Raw genomic sequence first — 16,681 nt, 5'->3', positions numbered from 1 at the left:
ATACATGTAATGATTCAGGGTTTCAACTAAAAATAAATTTGATGCAAAACGCCTAAATGTTGAAATCAGACATTTTGTACAAGGAAATATTTTCTTTATATGTATAAGGCCACGTCACATATCCAGCTTCTCTCTTTATAGAGTTTTTCGTACCCTGATATCGATGCTCCCGGGTAATAAATAATTGCTCTTCAATAGGTCGTTTGCTTGTTTAATAATTTAAACCCATCGATACCACCAGTTAACCTCGGCAAATTGCCGCACCAGTCGTACAACTCCTCCAAATCAAACAAGATGTCGGAAAACCAGATCCCATTTAAAGTAGGTCTGGGCGTTTGGGTATGTTTCTGCGGTCTGATCTGCATGTGGATGTTCACCAAGTTCATGAAGGGCAAACAGCAAGTTTTCTCCAATTTACACGTTGTGGAGGACAGTCTTGCCAAAATGCAGGAGCAGCTAGAGCTGTCGCTTCGAAAGAAAAGCATGGGATGTTTAGAAACTTTGGATGATTTCAAGGAAAATGAGGAAGTAGGTTTGAATTTATCAAACACCCCGTGTATTACCATGTGTGTATTAAATATATTGATAATAAATAACTTGTTACAATGTTGTGATCGTGGTGTTGCCTAGTTTCGGATTCGTCACATACCTACTTACATATACGTATAATTTTATTTACAAAAGTTCGATAACAAATAAAGGCTGCACCATGAAACATCAAAAAGTCGTGGTAGACGTTTGGAAAATGATTTTCCATTCGGGCTCCTATTTGAGCTTAGCTTTTCTCGTGTGGATTTTCCTCAAACTGGCTTACGCTTGCGTTTGGTTTCCTCGATATTTGCAGAATCAAGATGAAGAGGCGGACAAATTGAAGGTCCAGGCTGAAAATGAAACCGGAAAAACGGTTAGTGCTGAAGGTGAATATGTAGACTGCAAGAAGAATGTTTAAACACCTTGTACATATAATTGGCAATAATGAGTGAGTATACAAGGAAAGGAAGAAAAGTGTTTTTTGGTTGACATTTTGTATATTTTGCAGGTCAATAATATACTAAAATGATGATCGAATAATCGTTATTTGTGCTTTTAATACCTATTGTACAGCACCTGTTTGAGAAATTTAATTATACTGGATACTAAATAACAATTAATTGTTTAATTATCTTGCATTTGGTGACCTTATACTGGTAATTTTTATGAATATATTATTATGGTTTTTATGGTGCAAATGAAACCATTGATGGAATGACAGAAGTAAAGAGAACAAAGACACTGAACAAAGCTTATGGTAGTTTTAGAGTGACTTTTTTCACCTGTACTGTCAGTCTGACCTACACTTATTTACTCTCTTTGTAAATTTTATATAGCTTTATACAGTTGTAAATAGTATAACAATTACATATAAAAGTAATTCCGCAAACTTATAACAATAATAACGACATAACATTTGAATGGCTTGTAAAATGATCAAAATTGTCAAATAGTCTTATTATTGTAAGTCCGAGGAAAAAAAAGCCATAGTCCGTCCCTGACCAATCAAGTCGATGAAAGTTTACATGTATACTTTACTAGGGGCAGAAAAGAACAATGAAATCGAGTCTCACACGGATTGTGTGCGCGTATAAAGCTGCGCACACACGTCGAATGCACACGCCAAAGAGCGTCCTCGGCTTTCTCTCATTCTCTCTTTCTTTCGCACGAAAGATTATTGAACACTGCGTGACGTCATTTAGTGCCCTGCGTGTTGCAGCCGCCCATCTTTGATATGTGTTGCTTGTGGCCATTAAAGGTTTGTGGGTCGGCGGTCACAATGCCGATAAAACAGCAACAATAACAAATATACCACACGTGTGCTGTAAAGTGTTTTTTTTTTGGCATTCGAGTGTACTTTGACTGCGGATGAACTGCGCTATCGAATATTGAGCAGCGGCTGTTATTTATTGTCGCAGATTTAACGGAGTGTACTCAATGAACTACATACAATGATATAAGCTCTCCTGTGGGATATCGGGTTCGATGACCGAACCCATTTTTGTGTGAAAAGATGCTGAAGCGGAACATTTCGGTCTAAATGTAAGTACTTCCTGGTTGTTCCTGCTGTTAATTTCCATTTTATGCCTCTAATATTTTTTTTTGTGGGAGCAATTAGGGAATGTAGTCCAATCAATCAACTGCCACCCACACGTACCCGATTTCACTGTTATCTAAGCCATTTTCAGGTTTATTACTCGTGCGGAGTGTAAAATGATTCCTCGTTAATCTTTTAGATCCGACATATATGGCAAAAATCCTAAAATCTCACCTGGCTATATGTATTTTTCTCTTTAGGTCATTTCAGGTTTCAACTTACTTTTTGCATGAATTTTACCAGTTTGGCAACATTGCATGTTTTTATTTTTTATCTGTTGAAGGTTGTTATCATAAGAAGGTAAAGTATAGATAATATTGGTCAAAATTCATATTTAATGTTTCTTATGAAAACTGATAATAAAAAAGATAGTTGGTGGACAGATTCTAACCAAATAGACCACTCTGTTACAGAAATAGTGGGTAACTCAATTAAACCTCAAAGTTGCTTGCAAAATTCAGTAAAATTGTTCAGTTTCTAGTATTTTTCTAATGTCAAAAAACGTCATATTTTCTTAAATGACTGTGGTTTGGGTCTGTAAAAGTTAGGCAATCGTCAAATCTACTAGAAACATACATATGTTACTGTCACAACAAAAAACTATTTTTTTTTACCTTTTACTACATGAGCTCTGTAGCCGGAAATTGAACAATTTTGTATTTTGTGTTCCTCCTTCAAAATGTGTGTATGTCTGGTTACTGACTAGTGACTATCTGTCGACATCATGTCGTCTGTCAAAACTTTATTAAATGCTGCATTGCCGCTTATTGCTTTTTTTTTTTCAGCAAATTTAGTTTTAATTCAAACAGTCCTTACCCAAAAAGCAACCGTTAAAAGTCCTTCAAGAATTTATGAAATGACTGCGCAATCACAAACAAACATAAAACTTTATTCATTTCAAAAATCTCGGTCATTAGAGGCTTCTTCAGGGGCAGTTTTGCCGCAAACACGCACTTGTAAAACATTTTTATCGTATCGCCGGTTTTAGTTTCGGTGGATTATAGGTAGTCGGCACGGCACTGTCGTAAATCGAACTAAACGGATTTTGAAAAGATGTAACGACACCGTGTCACAACATGTTTATATCGGTCGATCTAATAATGATGCAGTTTTTCAGTTACGTAAATGCATTAGTGGCCGGGCGCCAGAGTTTTAATATTTCAAAGATGATTTACTGTACAAAGTCCTCGGAAGGACCGCATTACAATAAGTAAAAATAGGAGTAATGTTGTTGGAACAGTTTGGCAACATCTCTTTCATGATGGGCAATGTCCAGAACGTGGTGACCGCCAACGGGGTACTCTTTTAAAATGTACTAGTTTGTTAAAAAGAATGACATTTTTGGACATTATTTTATTTTAAATTTTTTATTTTTTAGAGTTGTGTCACATGACCACGGTTTTCCGTCACGCAACAACTGTCAAAAGTCTTGCTTTTTAATATTAAATTGGCAGTATTTTTATAAAAGGCTTAAAATGTTAAAATGAGCCTGGCACGATCCCCCCCGTGACGTAATTAGAGACTCTTCAATTCTGTAACGTAGGTGGAAAGCTAGAATCGGGAGGAAAATTATTCATTCTTTGTAACCAGTGCATTTATTGCCGAAGTTAATTTGGGTATGTTCTGTTGGCCTAAAAAGTAAGAAGCTGCAAAATTGTATATTTCCTAACAAGTGTGCTAAGTAGGTAAGTCTTGTTGGCACGATGGCTGGATATGCACCAGACAAGTAACAAATTAGGGAAGAGCCTGATATAGTTGTCAAATGACTGACAGATTGGGTAAAACTCTCTCAGACTGTGAAAGTGATTGAACTCTGGTATAAAGTATGCAATTCGGTATTATTGGATATTATACCTAATCACAATCAAACACATGCTTAAGACATTTTAATGTTAAGTGTGACTGAAAAGCAGCTTCGGAGGGCAAAAACCTAATTAAAACCACTTTCTTTTTGCTTCTCCGTGGCATAAACAATAAACGTAACTGTATATCAGTCTGTCTTGCTCTCACTTCTGCAAGTCGTGGACATTCTTCTCTGTCAGTTCAATTTTTTTCTTAAAACTTACCGAGGTGTGCGACACTACAATACTTGACATTTTGCGTCGCAATAGAGCATTTCGTACCGGCAGGAGACGGGATTACGATCGGTTTATACCTGGTGGATTAAAAGCGCCTCAGATACCGCTAAACCAGGGACGGAGTTTTCCGGTGCAGTCGCGCGCGCGGTCCGACGACCGTAGCGGTCCAATTCCTGCAAAAGGTTCACACACCTCTACGTATCAGTCGTTTCTTTCAATTCCAAGTGAATCGAATAGTGTTCAACTAAGTTAGTGCTTAATTGGTCCTCGATGATGACTTTTGTGTCCAGTGTACGATGCAAAAATAAAGACAGCGCACCTCGTTTAGAAGCTGGTGTAATCAAACATGCTTGGTACGTGGTTTTTTCTTTTAATTAAACATTCTTTGTGGTTGATGTTCCAAGTCGGTTGCACCTTAATTGACCACTTTTGCCAAGGATAATAATAATAATAATTAAAATGATTAAAGTACCTATACATACACAATACAATTCAAAAATTTTAAAGGCATATATTATCTAATCAAGACAAGAGTTATTGGAGTTATTAGAATATGTCACAAAAGATTGTTAGCCTCAAGTTGTAAAACATTCCATTATGCTCGGTGGGTACTTTCTACCTGCTAATCTTACCTATAGATAAGTCTGAAGATGGTTTTCGGGTCAGAATTTCGAAACTGGTTGCCGATATAAATTTCATTGGATTTACGACTGGGTTTACCATGGTTGTATTTTTTCAAATAGTAACTAAACCACATATAAGTAGAAGAATATACACAGTTGGTTAGTCCAAATTTATGAAAATTAGTAATTTTTTAATGCAAAACATTTTGGTGTACATAATCAATTAGCGGTCTTTCCCTTGGATTTTGATCTGACTTAAGGTGGGTAAATTTTTGAAGTACCTAAATCCAGTGGAACAACATGAAACTTCGGCCAATTTTACTCTAATAAAACTATTATTAATAAACAAATTTGCCTGAAACTTTATCTGACGCATCCAATACTATAAAACAATGTAATGAGATAATGATACAAAAGGTAATCAACCGTTAATCGTCTCATTTGAATACGTACAAACCGCGCTGATTGGATTAACAACAAAATCAAGCTGTAAATCAATCGGTCACGTGTAAATCAATGCCAAGACATCCGCAAATATGTGCAATAACAATATGCTATAAAATTAAGTCGGATTTTGCAATTTTGTATCGTCTTCCCGGTTTTTAACACCGTAATTAGGTATTATATGTTAATCTATGGAGATTTTCATATACCGGAGGTTTTATTTGTTTAATTTATTTTGTACTGCGTCTGTTGGTAATTGGGATTAAATACTTTGGTAGGTGTGCTTTTACGTAGATTTTGTAAAATTGAGTTATAATCCGTGTGTTAAATGTGATTGATTGTCGATTTTTACAATCCTTATTTTATTAGAATTTAAGTAAAACTTTATTTAAACTCTAAAATTTTCCGTTGAAAAAACCAAACATTTCCATAAACTACTGAGAAGAGGGGATTAGAGTATATTGTCATATTAGTGTTTTTTTAATGTCTTGAAATTTGAACTTCTAAACAATTATTACAACATTTTACTTATTATAACCAAACTGGTCACTTATTACTCTGTTTACAATAATAAATGTTTACAAGAAATGCATCTAATTATATTTTTTGTTGTAATTGTAATTATAGTGTCTGTGATTGGTCAAAAAAAAACACTTTCCTTGCTGTCTTTTCTTGACCAATCACAAATTACGAACAAATGCTGCACATGTAGTCTTACCCTAAACTTACCAAAATATTAATTAATTAACGATCTCAAAACGAGAATTAAAAAGCAAACACATTTTGATTGAAAAAACTATTTTAGTAATCCTGGTATGCACCAAAGGTTAGTTGCTTTGACTGTAACTTTTGCTAACCTTAAGGATTGTTTTTCTTTCCTATCAATTTCAATTCTACAATAATTAATTATACTATTTTATATCCATTAAGTCATTTTTGACCTTAAATTTTGAGTGTTTTGATTGTTGATTCACAAAACTTATCAGGATCACATTAAAATAGCCAATATTGAGCGTTGAATATGTAGAACTGGGTTAACGTGCGTAAGTTATTTTCACTTAAGAGACAGATATGCTATTGTTTGTTTGTTTTCGTTGTAGTACAGCGGTTGTATTATTAGTATAAGTGCTAATTTGTGCAAAATACAATAAACGAGAGTGAAATTTTCTTGTGAGAAGTGAAAGTTGCACGCAGAAACTGCTCAAAATTTCCAATGCGTGTCTGATTAAAGGTGCTAAAAAGGACCACTAAGAGCAATATTCCCATTACATTGTCAAGAAGAGTAGCCAGAAATATCGTTCAAGGCTAAAAAGTATGTAATTTTCTAAATATTCATCTGTCATCGTTTAGTGCCGTTGTATTGAAAAATTGCCAACTACCGGTCAATTAGTACGCGCGTTTTTCTATTATCGTTTTATCCAGTCAGTATACAAAGGGTATTGCCATAAAATATTCTGTTGAATAAACTAAAAATTGATACGAACCGACCAACCTACGAACTTTTGTAAACTGGTTACAGCAAAGCACAGTTGATTGGTGGTACGTCATCGTAAATCGTAATGAATGGTTTGAAGTGTCAACTAAGCTAAGTCTACATGTCCAACAATTGCCTAACTCTCAGGACAGTGGGTGGTGTATGATTGATCAAAAAAAGGAGCTTTCATATTTCTGATTTTTCTTGACCAATCACAAACTACGAACAATGCTGTGATTTGCCTGTGGACTTAATATTAATGTTTTGAGACATCCTGTATATTTTGAGGTTCACATCCGTCAGTCAAAATCCATTAAAAAAACTCAAAACATGTCAGGTTTAATACATTATTTCGGTCTGGACTGTTTCCCAAAGCTATTGAAAACCATCAAAGGTTACGGTGGCTTGAAAGCCTCCCTGTACAAATTGTACAGGATGGACAATTTAAGACCTGGTCAGTGCGTAGGCGAAGACGATTATGGTAACAAGTACTACGAGAACAAAAGCTATTTTTACGGTAGAAATCGTTGGGTTAGTACTTTTACTCGGTTTCAAAAAATGTTCAGTAATAATGGAACAGACTGTACCCGATATACTTAACCCAATTTCGAAAATTTACTTGAATAGTCAAGTGGGTTATCGTATTTTAAGGTGGAGTACGCCCCATGGTACGCCTTGGAGTACGACGCTAGTCAAGTACCCGCCGAATGGTACGGTTGGTTGCACTATAAAACCGATCTGTTGCCCTATTGCGACCCAGCTCGTCCTTGCTACAAATGGATGTTGAAACATACCGAAAATTTGACTGGGTCACCTGGACAGTACATGCCCTATTCAACCACCAAGCCAAAAATTCACGCTTGGGTACCACCTAAAGTAAATACGCAAAAATCTGAGTGTTCTTAATTTTTTTTTGTATTCCATGAGTGTAAATTTTAAGACATTTTTAGTGAAAATACATAAACCCATAATGAACGAAACCAAAAGTACTATACTTGCTTTATAGTTTAAACATCGCGTGATAGTTGCACCAATTTAATCGTTGAAGCAATAATTACAATACAATAAGTAATTAATCGAATCGTAACGGAAGCTTTTTGCTATTTTGAGTACTTTTACGTAGGTTGGAACAAGTAGGTACCGCATCGGAATTACTAATTGGGTTAAGGCGTTTTTTTCACATTGACTCTCTATTGTTTTCCTGTCCACTGATAAATTTTGATCAAGTACGACCTGAAGGTTGTGGGTTTTCAAATTGAGAAATGTACTGAGTTATAATACAAAATTTAAGAGGAATGATAAAAAGTATAATTTACTGATGCTTGTGATTTCTTTTGGTATGATCGTAATTCGATGTACTAAAAGGTTTTATTTTGATACAGGCAAATGAACGGGTGATTAGGTTATTTTTTATTTTAAAATGCCTTTTTATTGTTGTATCACACTTTGCAAACTTGTTTACTAAATTGAATTTATGTTCACACGCATAAATTCAATTCAATTCACCTTCTCCAAAGTGAACAGGGCACGTTTTGACTAATAGAAGTACTCTTGCCATGCGTCAGTAAATCGACAGTGTTATTTAGTGTGTTTTGACATTAAGATTATTAATTTTTATCAAGTTTCAAGAAGTTTTTACTAAAATAATTTTGAAAAATACTCTGATAAGAACACATGTGCAGTATTTGTATAAATTATGTGCTGGTTGCTCAAGAAAAAGCAACAAAGGAGTGTTCGAGCACATGCAATATATTTTATACAGGGTGTCACCAACTCTTGCCCATATAAAGTATCCTCAGGATATTACAAAGTCGTTCAATAATTATAGCCCAATTTTTATAATCTATTTTTGTGGCCCCCATGGACGTATAATATCAAAGTAATTATTTGTTTGGGTTTGTTTTGTGCCACACTTTAAAATTACCAACTTGAATCACTTCTAAACGGATCAGCTCTACGACAGCGTCTGACCAATCACATTGTGTCGTTATTTTTAGTAATTTTTCGCATTTTTCATTTTTTTTTTTCGCGCGAACTTATGAACGTCGACCCGAAATAGCTTTCCCCGGAACGGATATTTCTCATTACTTTTTCCGAAGGACTGTGTGGTCACCGCGCACTAAATCTGGACCGGTGACAGGTCTGAGTAATATATATTATATAGGAGAGTCCAGAATTTTCGAAATTTAGGTGGCGCCAACCTGTTTATTTTCTGAAATGTGTGTGTCTCTCATATCTGAAAATGTGGCAATTTTTTGAATTCCAGAAATTCATAAATACACTCGAAATAGTTTTATGTTGTCTATAATTTAATTTAGAAACGGTTTCTTAACGAATCCTGTAAGTATACAGAAGAAACCTTTAAAGTTTTTCTTAATGGATAAAGTGTCATAAAACTATTTTTTACTGGAACACTATATTACAGAAATTTTATCATTTATGAATGGTAATCTTAAATTTGTAATTATTACTAACTATAGCTGTAAACAAAATGTTATTTGTATGAGAAAAAACAGTGTGACACAAAAATTGTGGCTTGCTCATAAACGTTTTCTCAATTTTATTTTAAACCAGCCTGCATCTTTCATTCATGAGCCTCACTTGAGTTACTATAATAGAGAAAAATCTTTTTTTATTTGTTTTTGTGCAATCAAATTGCGCTTGTTTGATAGCATAATTAACTTGTTATTAGTAAATTCAAAATTTGGCAGGCAATTTAGTTGTAAAGTAAATCATTTTGACTTACTGGCTCAAAGTTAAAACAACACTATACAACATCTATTAATCAAACTTAAACGCAGTCGAAGGGTCGTTCAATTCAACAAATTTGTGAACCCTTTTGTTAATATATTTTTAGACCGATAATCGTCATAAATGACCGCGTGTGGGTTTCAAACGTGTCGTTCCTGGCTTCCCCTATGAATAAACCATTCTTCTACCTTAAAATAGGTCTTTGATGAAGTAGTTACGCTCGTCCTTTGAGGGCAAACGGTTTCTTGCATTATTAATTCTTGAAATGCGTCATTTGTATACACGTTTTTGTCTTTATTGATTCAAGTTTCCGGAGCCGGAGGTATCAGTCTTGTTGCTGGACGGTTCAGATTCGGTCAACTAAATGATTTTTAAACAGACTTTTAGCTCTTTAAAGTTTCTAAAGGTGCTTTTTAATGCAAAGTTGCTTGAATTACCGTCGCCAGGACGGTCAGTGTAAAATGTGCTTTTCTAGTTGAATTAAAGTTGGTAATGAATTTTTTGCAGGCCTAACGAGATAATACCGGACCGGTTGAAGGGTGAGGGAGTATGCAGGGACAACACTCTTCTCTGTCCCGCGCCCTTGTCTCGTCTGCGTGTTGAAAAAATCGAAGGTGGGCTCATGGTGGCTGGCGTCGTGGTGGCCGCCAACTGTCAAATCATCCTGCCTATATTCGGTTTTTTGTTCCTGTTGGTCGGATGTGTCCTTACGGGTGAGTTATTTAAAAAAAAAAGTGTTTCTTTACTGGAGAAGTTACTTTTCACGTATCATTTGATAAACTGAAGTTACCAGTTTCTTGTCTATAACACCAAAAGTATTAGAATGTGACTTTTCACTTTTTTTTCTTGACCAATCACAAACTATTTACCATGCTGAAATTCACCATAATTTTTTGTTACTCTCTCTGTAGCTGCATCATACAGAGGTCCAGGTGAAGATGAAGAACCTGACCACTACGCGGAACGTATCGCTTTCACTGGAAATTCTAGGGTGCTAGGTCCGGCCTGTATTGTGGTCGGATTTCTGATGCTCATCGCCAGTTGTATGCTGTGCGTGTTATCGTATAGGGCGCGCAGAAGGGACCAAACTGTAGGATTCCACTGTCCTTTGCACGGGGACTTTTACCCTCTCAGTCCAGTGACCAGCTCAAAAACTTTAGGTATTTTTGTTGTATTTTGAGCGGTTTGAAAGTTGGTCTAAGTGTGGTATGTTCCAGAAGTAATCGAACGAAATGGAAAATGTAGTTTTTGTTGGCCGCGCAAAAGAGGTCCGGGGGCCATTGCGGTCGGACCGCCTCAGTGTCCCCACAGTCAAGTGTCCAGCACCAGAAGTTCAGTGGCCAGTTCGCCTCACAGTCAATGTCCGACACCGTTGCCATTCTTAGTTAATACGGGACCTTTAATGTTAGTTTACCGCACGAGTGTTCTAAATATACGTTAATGAAACTATTTTTTGGATTGCAGTAGCGGTGTTAACGTGACTTCTACTGCTCAACATTCGCCAGTCGAACAATCTTTTGGGTCCATCCGATCGCTCACGGTAGGCAGGGAGGTGGCCAGTTTTCCCATGTCCAGAACACCATCGCCACCACCTTCATTTGACAGGTATGTTTTATATAAAAATAAATAAAAAATATAAATTTTATTTGTATGTATCCAAATGAAAAATTGGTTAATGTCAACTGAAATGTCAATTTAAAAATTAATTAGAAAAAAGAGGGTAATTTCGTATCTAATTTTGGTTCTGCCAGCAAACAAAAACTTTCATTACGTTACACCATGCTTATACCTATATCAAATAATTTAAACCTTTCCAGACTTGTTTAAAATTGTCAGAGGTCTCTCTAGGACCATCTTGAATGTTCCAAAGACCTCTAAATGCTATTGAGAACATTCTAAAAGTGCCAGCGCCCTCTAAAATTGTCTTAAACCTTCCCAGACTTGTTTAAAATTGTCAGAGGTTTCTAGGACCATTTTGAATGTTCCAAAGACTTCTAAATGCTATTGAGACCCTTCTAAAATGTGCCAGCGCCTTCTAAAATTGTCTTAAATCTTCCCAGCCTTGTTTAAAATTGTCAGAGGTCTTTAGGACCATTTTAAAAGTGCCAAAGACCTCTAAAAGCTATTGATAACCTTTTAAAAAGTGCCAGCGCCCTCTAAAATTGTCTTAAATCTTCCCAGCCTTGTTTAAAATTGTCAGAGATCTCTAGAACCATTTTGAATGTTCCAAAAAGACCTCTAAATGCTATTGAGAATCTTCTAAAGGTGCCAGCGCCTTCTAAAATTGTCTTAAACCTTCCCAGACTTGTTTAAAATTGTCAGAGGTCTTTAGGACCATTTTAAAAGTGCCAAAGACCTCTAAAAGCTATTGAGAACCTTCTAAAAAGTGCCAGCGCCCTCTAAAAGTGTCTTAAACCTTCCCAGACTTGTTTAAAATTGTCAGAGATCTCTAGAACCATTTTGAATGTTCCAAAAAGACCTCTAAATGCTATTGAGAATCTTCTAAAGGTGCCAGCGCCTTCTAAAATTGTCTTAAACCTTCCCAGACTTGTTTAAAATTGTCAGAGGTCCTTTAGGACCATTTTAAAAGTGCCAAAGACCTCTAAAAGCTATTGAGAACCTTCTAAAAAGTGCCAGCGCCCTCTAAAAGTGTCTTAAACCTTCCCAGACTTGTTTAAAATTGTCAGAGATCTCTAGAACCATTTTGAATGTTCCAAAAAGACCTCTAAATGCTATTGAGAATCTTCTAAAGGTGCCAGCGCCTTCTAAAATTGTCTTAAACCTTCCCAGACTTGTTTAAAATTGTCAGAGGTCCTTTAGGACCATTTTAAAAGTGCCAAAGACCTCTAAAAGCTATTGAGAACCTTCTAAAAAGTGCCAGCGCCCTCTAAAAGTGTCTTAAACCTTCCCAGACTTGTTTAAAATTGTCAGAGATCTCTAGAACCATTTTGAATGTTCCAAAAAGACCTCTAAATGCTATTGAGAATCTTCTAAAGGTGCCAGCGCCTTCTAAAATTGTCTTAAACCTTCCCAGACTTGTTTAAAATTGTCAGAGATCTCTAGAACCATTTTGAATGTTCCAAAAAGACCTCTAAATGCTATTGAGAATCTTCTAAAGGTGCCAGCGCCTTCTAAAATTGTCTTAAACCTTCCCAGACTTGTTTAAAATTGTCAGAGGTCTTTAGGACCATTTTAAAAGTGCCAAAGACCTCTAAAAGCTATTGAGAACCTTCTAAAAAGTGCCAGCGCCCTCTAAAAGTGTCTTAAACCTTCCCAGACTTGTTTAAAATTGTCAGAGATCTCTAGAACCATTTTGAATGTTCCAAAAAGACCTCTAAATGCTATTGAGAATCTTCTAAAGGTGCCAGCGCCTTCTAAAATTGTCTTAAACCTTCCCAGACTTGTTTAAAATTGTCAGAGATCTCTAGAACCATTTTGAATGTTCCAAAAAGACCTCTAAATGCTATTGAGAATCTTCTAAAGGTGCCAGCGCCTTCTAAAATTGTCTTAAACCTTCCCAGACTTGTTTAAAATTGTCAGAGGTCTTTAGGACCATTTTAAAAGTGCCAAAGACCTCTAAAAGCTATTGAGAACCTTCTAAAAAGTGCCAGCGCCCTCTAAAAGTGTCTTAAACCTTCCCAGACTTGTTTAAAATTGTCAGAGATCTCTAGAACCATTTTGAATGTTCCAAAAAGACCTCTAAATGCTATTGAGAATCTTCTAAAGGTGCCAGCGCCTTCTAAAATTGTCTTAAACCTTCCCAGACTTGTTTAAAATTGTCAGAGATCTCTAGAACCATTTTGAATGTTCCAAAAAGACCTCTAAATGCTATTGAGAATCTTCTAAAGGTGCCAGCGCCTTCTAAAATTGTCTTAAACCTTCCCAGACTTGTTTAAAATTGTCAGAGGTCTTTAGGACCATTTTAAAAGTGCCAAAGACCTCTAAAAGCTATTGAGAACCTTCTAAAAAGTGCCAGCGCCCTCTAAAAGTGTCTTAAACCTTCCCAGACTTGTTTAAAATTGTCAGAGATCTCTAGAACCATTTTGAATGTTCCAAAAAGACCTCTAAATGCTATTGAGAATCTTCTAAAGGTGCCAGCGCCTTCTAAAATTGTCTTAAACCTTCCCAGACTTGTTTAAAATTGTCAGAGGTCCTTTAGGACCATTTTAAAAGTGCCAAAGACCTCTAAAAGCTATTGAGAACCTTCTAAAAAGTGCCAGCGCCCTCTAAAAGTGTCTTAAACCTTCCCAGACTTGTTTAAAATTGTCAGAGATCTCTAGAACCATTTTGAATGTTCCAAAAAGACCTCTAAATGCTATTGAGAATCTTCTAAAGGTGCCAGCGCCTTCTAAAATTGTCTTAAACCTTCCCAGACTTGTTTAAAATTGTCAGAGGTCCTTTAGGACCATTTTAAAAGTGCCAAAGACCTCTAAAAGCTATTGAGAACCTTCTAAAAAGTGCCAGCGCCCTCTAAAAGTGTCTTAAACCTTCCCAGACTTGTTTAAAATTGTCAGAGATCTCTAGAACCATTTTGAATGTTCCAAAAAGACCTCTAAATGCTATTGAGAATCTTCTAAAGGTGCCAGCGCCTTCTAAAATTGTCTTAAACCTTCCCAGACTTGTTTAAAATTGTCAGAGATCTCTAGAACCATTTTGAATGTTCCAAAAAGACCTCTAAATGCTATTGAGAATCTTCTAAAGGTGCCAGCGCCTTCTAAAATTGTCTTAAACCTTCCCAGACTTGTTTAAAATTGTCAGAGGTCTTTAGGACCATTTTAAAAGTGCCAAAGACCTCTAAAAGCTATTGAGAACCTTCTAAAGGTGCCAGCGCCTTCTAAAATTGTCTTAAACCTTCCCAGACTTGTTTAAAATTGTCAGAGATCTCTAGAACCATTTTGAATGTTCCAAAAAGACCTCTAAATGCTATTGAGAATCTTCTAAAGGTGCCAGCGCCTTCTAAAATTGTCTTAAACCTTCCCAGACTTGTTTAAAATTGTCAGAGGTCCTTTAGGACCATTTTAAAAGTGCCAAAGACCTCTAAAAGCTATTGAGAACCTTCTAAAAAGTGCCAGCGCCCTCTAAAAGTGTCTTAAACCTTCCCAGACTTGTTTAAAATTGTCAGAGATCTCTAGAACCATTTTGAATGTTCCAAAAAGACCTCTAAATGCTATTGAGAATCTTCTAAAGGTGCCAGCGCCTTCTAAAATTGTCTTAAACCTTCCCAGACTTGTTTAAAATTGTCAGAGATCTCTAGAACCATTTTGAATGTTCCAAAAAGACCTCTAAATGCTATTGAGAATCTTCTAAAGGTGCCAGCGCCTTCTAAAATTGTCTTAAATCTTCCCAGCCTTGTTTAAAATTGTCAGAGGTCTTTAGGACCATCTTGAATGTTCCGAAGACCTCTAACTGCTATTGAGAACATTCTAAAAGTGCCAGCGCCCTCTAAAATTGTCTTAAACCTTCCCAGACTTGTTTAAAATTATCAGAGGTTTCTAGGACCATTTTGAATGTTCCAAAGACTTCTAAATGCTATTGAGACCCTTCTAAAATGTGCCAGCGCCCTCTAAAATTGTCTTAAATCTTCCCAGCCTTGTTTAAAATTGTCAGAGGTCTTTAGGACCATCTTGAATGTTCCGAAGACCTCTAAATGCTATTGAGAACATTCTAAAAGTGCCAGCGCCCTCTAAAATTGTCTTAAACCTTCCCAGACTTGTTTAAAATTATCAGAGGTTTCTAGGACCATTTTGAATGTTCCAAAGACTTCTAAATGCTATTGAGACCCTTCTAAAATGTGCCAGCGCCCTCTAAAATTGTCTTAAACCGTCCCAGCATTGTTTAAAATTGTCAGAGGTCTTTAGGACCATTTTAAAAGTGCCAAAGACCTCTAAAAGCTATTGAGAACCTTCTAAAAAGTGCCAGCGCCCTCTAAAAGTGTCTTAAACCTTCCCAGACTTGTCAGAGATCTCTAGAACCATTTTGAATGTTCCAAAGACCTCTAAATGCTATTGAGAATCTTCTAAAGGTGCCAGCGCCTTCTAAAATTGTCTTAAACCTTCCCAGACTTGTTTAAAATTGTCAGAGGTCTCTAGGAGTTTATCCCTGTTGGACTCTATTATAGAAATATACCTAAAAGCGAAATTTCAATCGATTTCGAAAAATCTACCAGTAAATTGCCAGAAAAATGTAAACCCAATTATTTAACACAGTTCGTTTAGTTGAACATAGATAAATCTGTTAAAGATAAGCGTGCATAGCAGCAAAATTATTAAAATGTTTATAAGTATAATCAAATACTAGTTTTTATTCAAATTGTCAATTATTTATTCAAATCTCCTGGGAATTATTAATTTTTCGTTTATTTATAGATCTCAAAACATGGTGCACGTTCCAGACCAGCAAAAATTGGTGGATTGTCAGTTCGAAACCGTGCCAGTACATCGAGAGGGTCCCCGAAAATCCGTGTCAATTGTACTGCCATCTGACGAGAAAGGATGACCGGTAGACTTATAGTTTTAGCGTTAAGGTTTAATCAACATTCATCATCAAGCTCGAAAAAGTTAGTTCATTTCCGTACTTTATCTACTATTATTATTATACATTGTAGCCTATCAAAGAATACCGCGGTAGGCTTTTAAAGCGTTCGTGTATATACTGACCGTAGCAGCTGACGAAAGCATTTAATTATTTAAAAAAGACAACATATTTAACTATTACAGAGCCATCTATTACTACCTACCTACAATACATTATTATAGCATATCAGTACCTAAACCAGTCAAATTACTATTAACCACTGTTAATAGAAAAATTTTACTTTTTACAAGTCACATTATAAAAAATAATCCATGCTAAGGTAGTATCAGTCGATGGTTAGTTATATAAGTACAATTGAGAAGACTTAAGTATATGTGATTTTATATTTAGATAATAATGTAAGGAATGATGATACATTCAGTAGGTAAATCTTAACTCTGACATAGTTGAAATAAAAAAGCCATCAGAGATAGATATTAATTATTGTTCATTCATTATACTCGATTGTGTATAAATGGTTAAGATAGTCAGTGACAGTGTACTCAGACTTTAAATATTGTAAACTTGTAATATTAATAGAAACATGTTACTATTATTTTGCTTTAGTATTTTTTTGGTACGGTTAAAATATGTAAAAGGACAACATTGA

The 16,681-nt window shown here is 35.8% G+C and overlaps 3 protein-coding genes and 1 long non-coding RNA gene across 7 annotated transcripts; 3 read left to right on the top strand and 1 right to left on the bottom strand.

The window, feature by feature from the left end:
* Positions 1-77: 77 nt before the first annotated feature.
* Positions 78-1,147, top strand: LOC145731645 (uncharacterized). The gene is made up of 3 exons (XM_081983529.1): positions 78-528; positions 845-979; positions 1,040-1,147. The coding sequence occupies exons 1-2, from the start codon at positions 295-297 to the stop codon at positions 947-949; spliced, it is 339 nt and encodes a 112-aa protein (XP_081839655.1). The 5' UTR covers positions 78-294; the 3' UTR covers positions 950-979; positions 1,040-1,147.
* On the bottom strand, positions 556-3,463 carry LOC145731653 (uncharacterized). Its single transcript, XR_014178846.1, has 2 exons — positions 2,945-3,463; positions 556-881 (listed from the first exon to the last, which is right to left on the bottom strand). It is a non-coding gene; the product is annotated as an uncharacterized LOC145731653 (long non-coding RNA).
* On the top strand, positions 1,716-16,627 carry LOC145731580 (uncharacterized). 4 transcript variants are annotated; one of them, XM_081983451.1, is made up of 6 exons: positions 1,716-2,073; positions 10,006-10,211; positions 10,410-10,658; positions 10,716-10,902; positions 10,963-11,103; positions 15,864-16,627. In XM_081983451.1, coding segments are annotated over exons 1-6 (915 nt in total). In that variant the 5' UTR covers positions 1,716-2,071; the 3' UTR covers positions 15,994-16,627. The 4 variants fall into 4 exon arrangements, with proteins under 4 accessions (XP_081839577.1, XP_081839562.1, XP_081839570.1 ...); XM_081983436.1 differs by lacking the exon at positions 1,716-2,073 and adding an exon at positions 4,258-4,559; XM_081983444.1 differs by lacking the exon at positions 1,716-2,073 and adding an exon at positions 9,848-9,948 and having other exon boundaries at positions 10,719-10,902.
* Positions 7,032-8,064, top strand: LOC145731635 (putative NADH dehydrogenase [ubiquinone] 1 alpha subcomplex subunit 12). The gene is made up of 2 exons (XM_081983520.1): positions 7,032-7,278; positions 7,399-8,064. The coding sequence occupies exons 1-2, from the start codon at positions 7,078-7,080 to the stop codon at positions 7,651-7,653; spliced, it is 456 nt and encodes a 151-aa protein (XP_081839646.1). The 5' UTR covers positions 7,032-7,077; the 3' UTR covers positions 7,654-8,064.
* Positions 16,628-16,681: the final 54 nt, after the last annotated feature.

Source organism: Ips typographus, linkage group LG1 (assembly GCF_016097725.1).
Source record: "Ips typographus isolate SLU linkage group LG1, UJ_Ityp_2.0, whole genome shotgun sequence".
In the NCBI taxonomy this organism is placed as follows: Eukaryota; Metazoa; Arthropoda; class Insecta; order Coleoptera; family Curculionidae; genus Ips; species Ips typographus.
The sequence above is the reverse complement of the archived record's forward strand: the minus strand, read 5'-3'. Positions and strand labels throughout refer to the sequence as shown.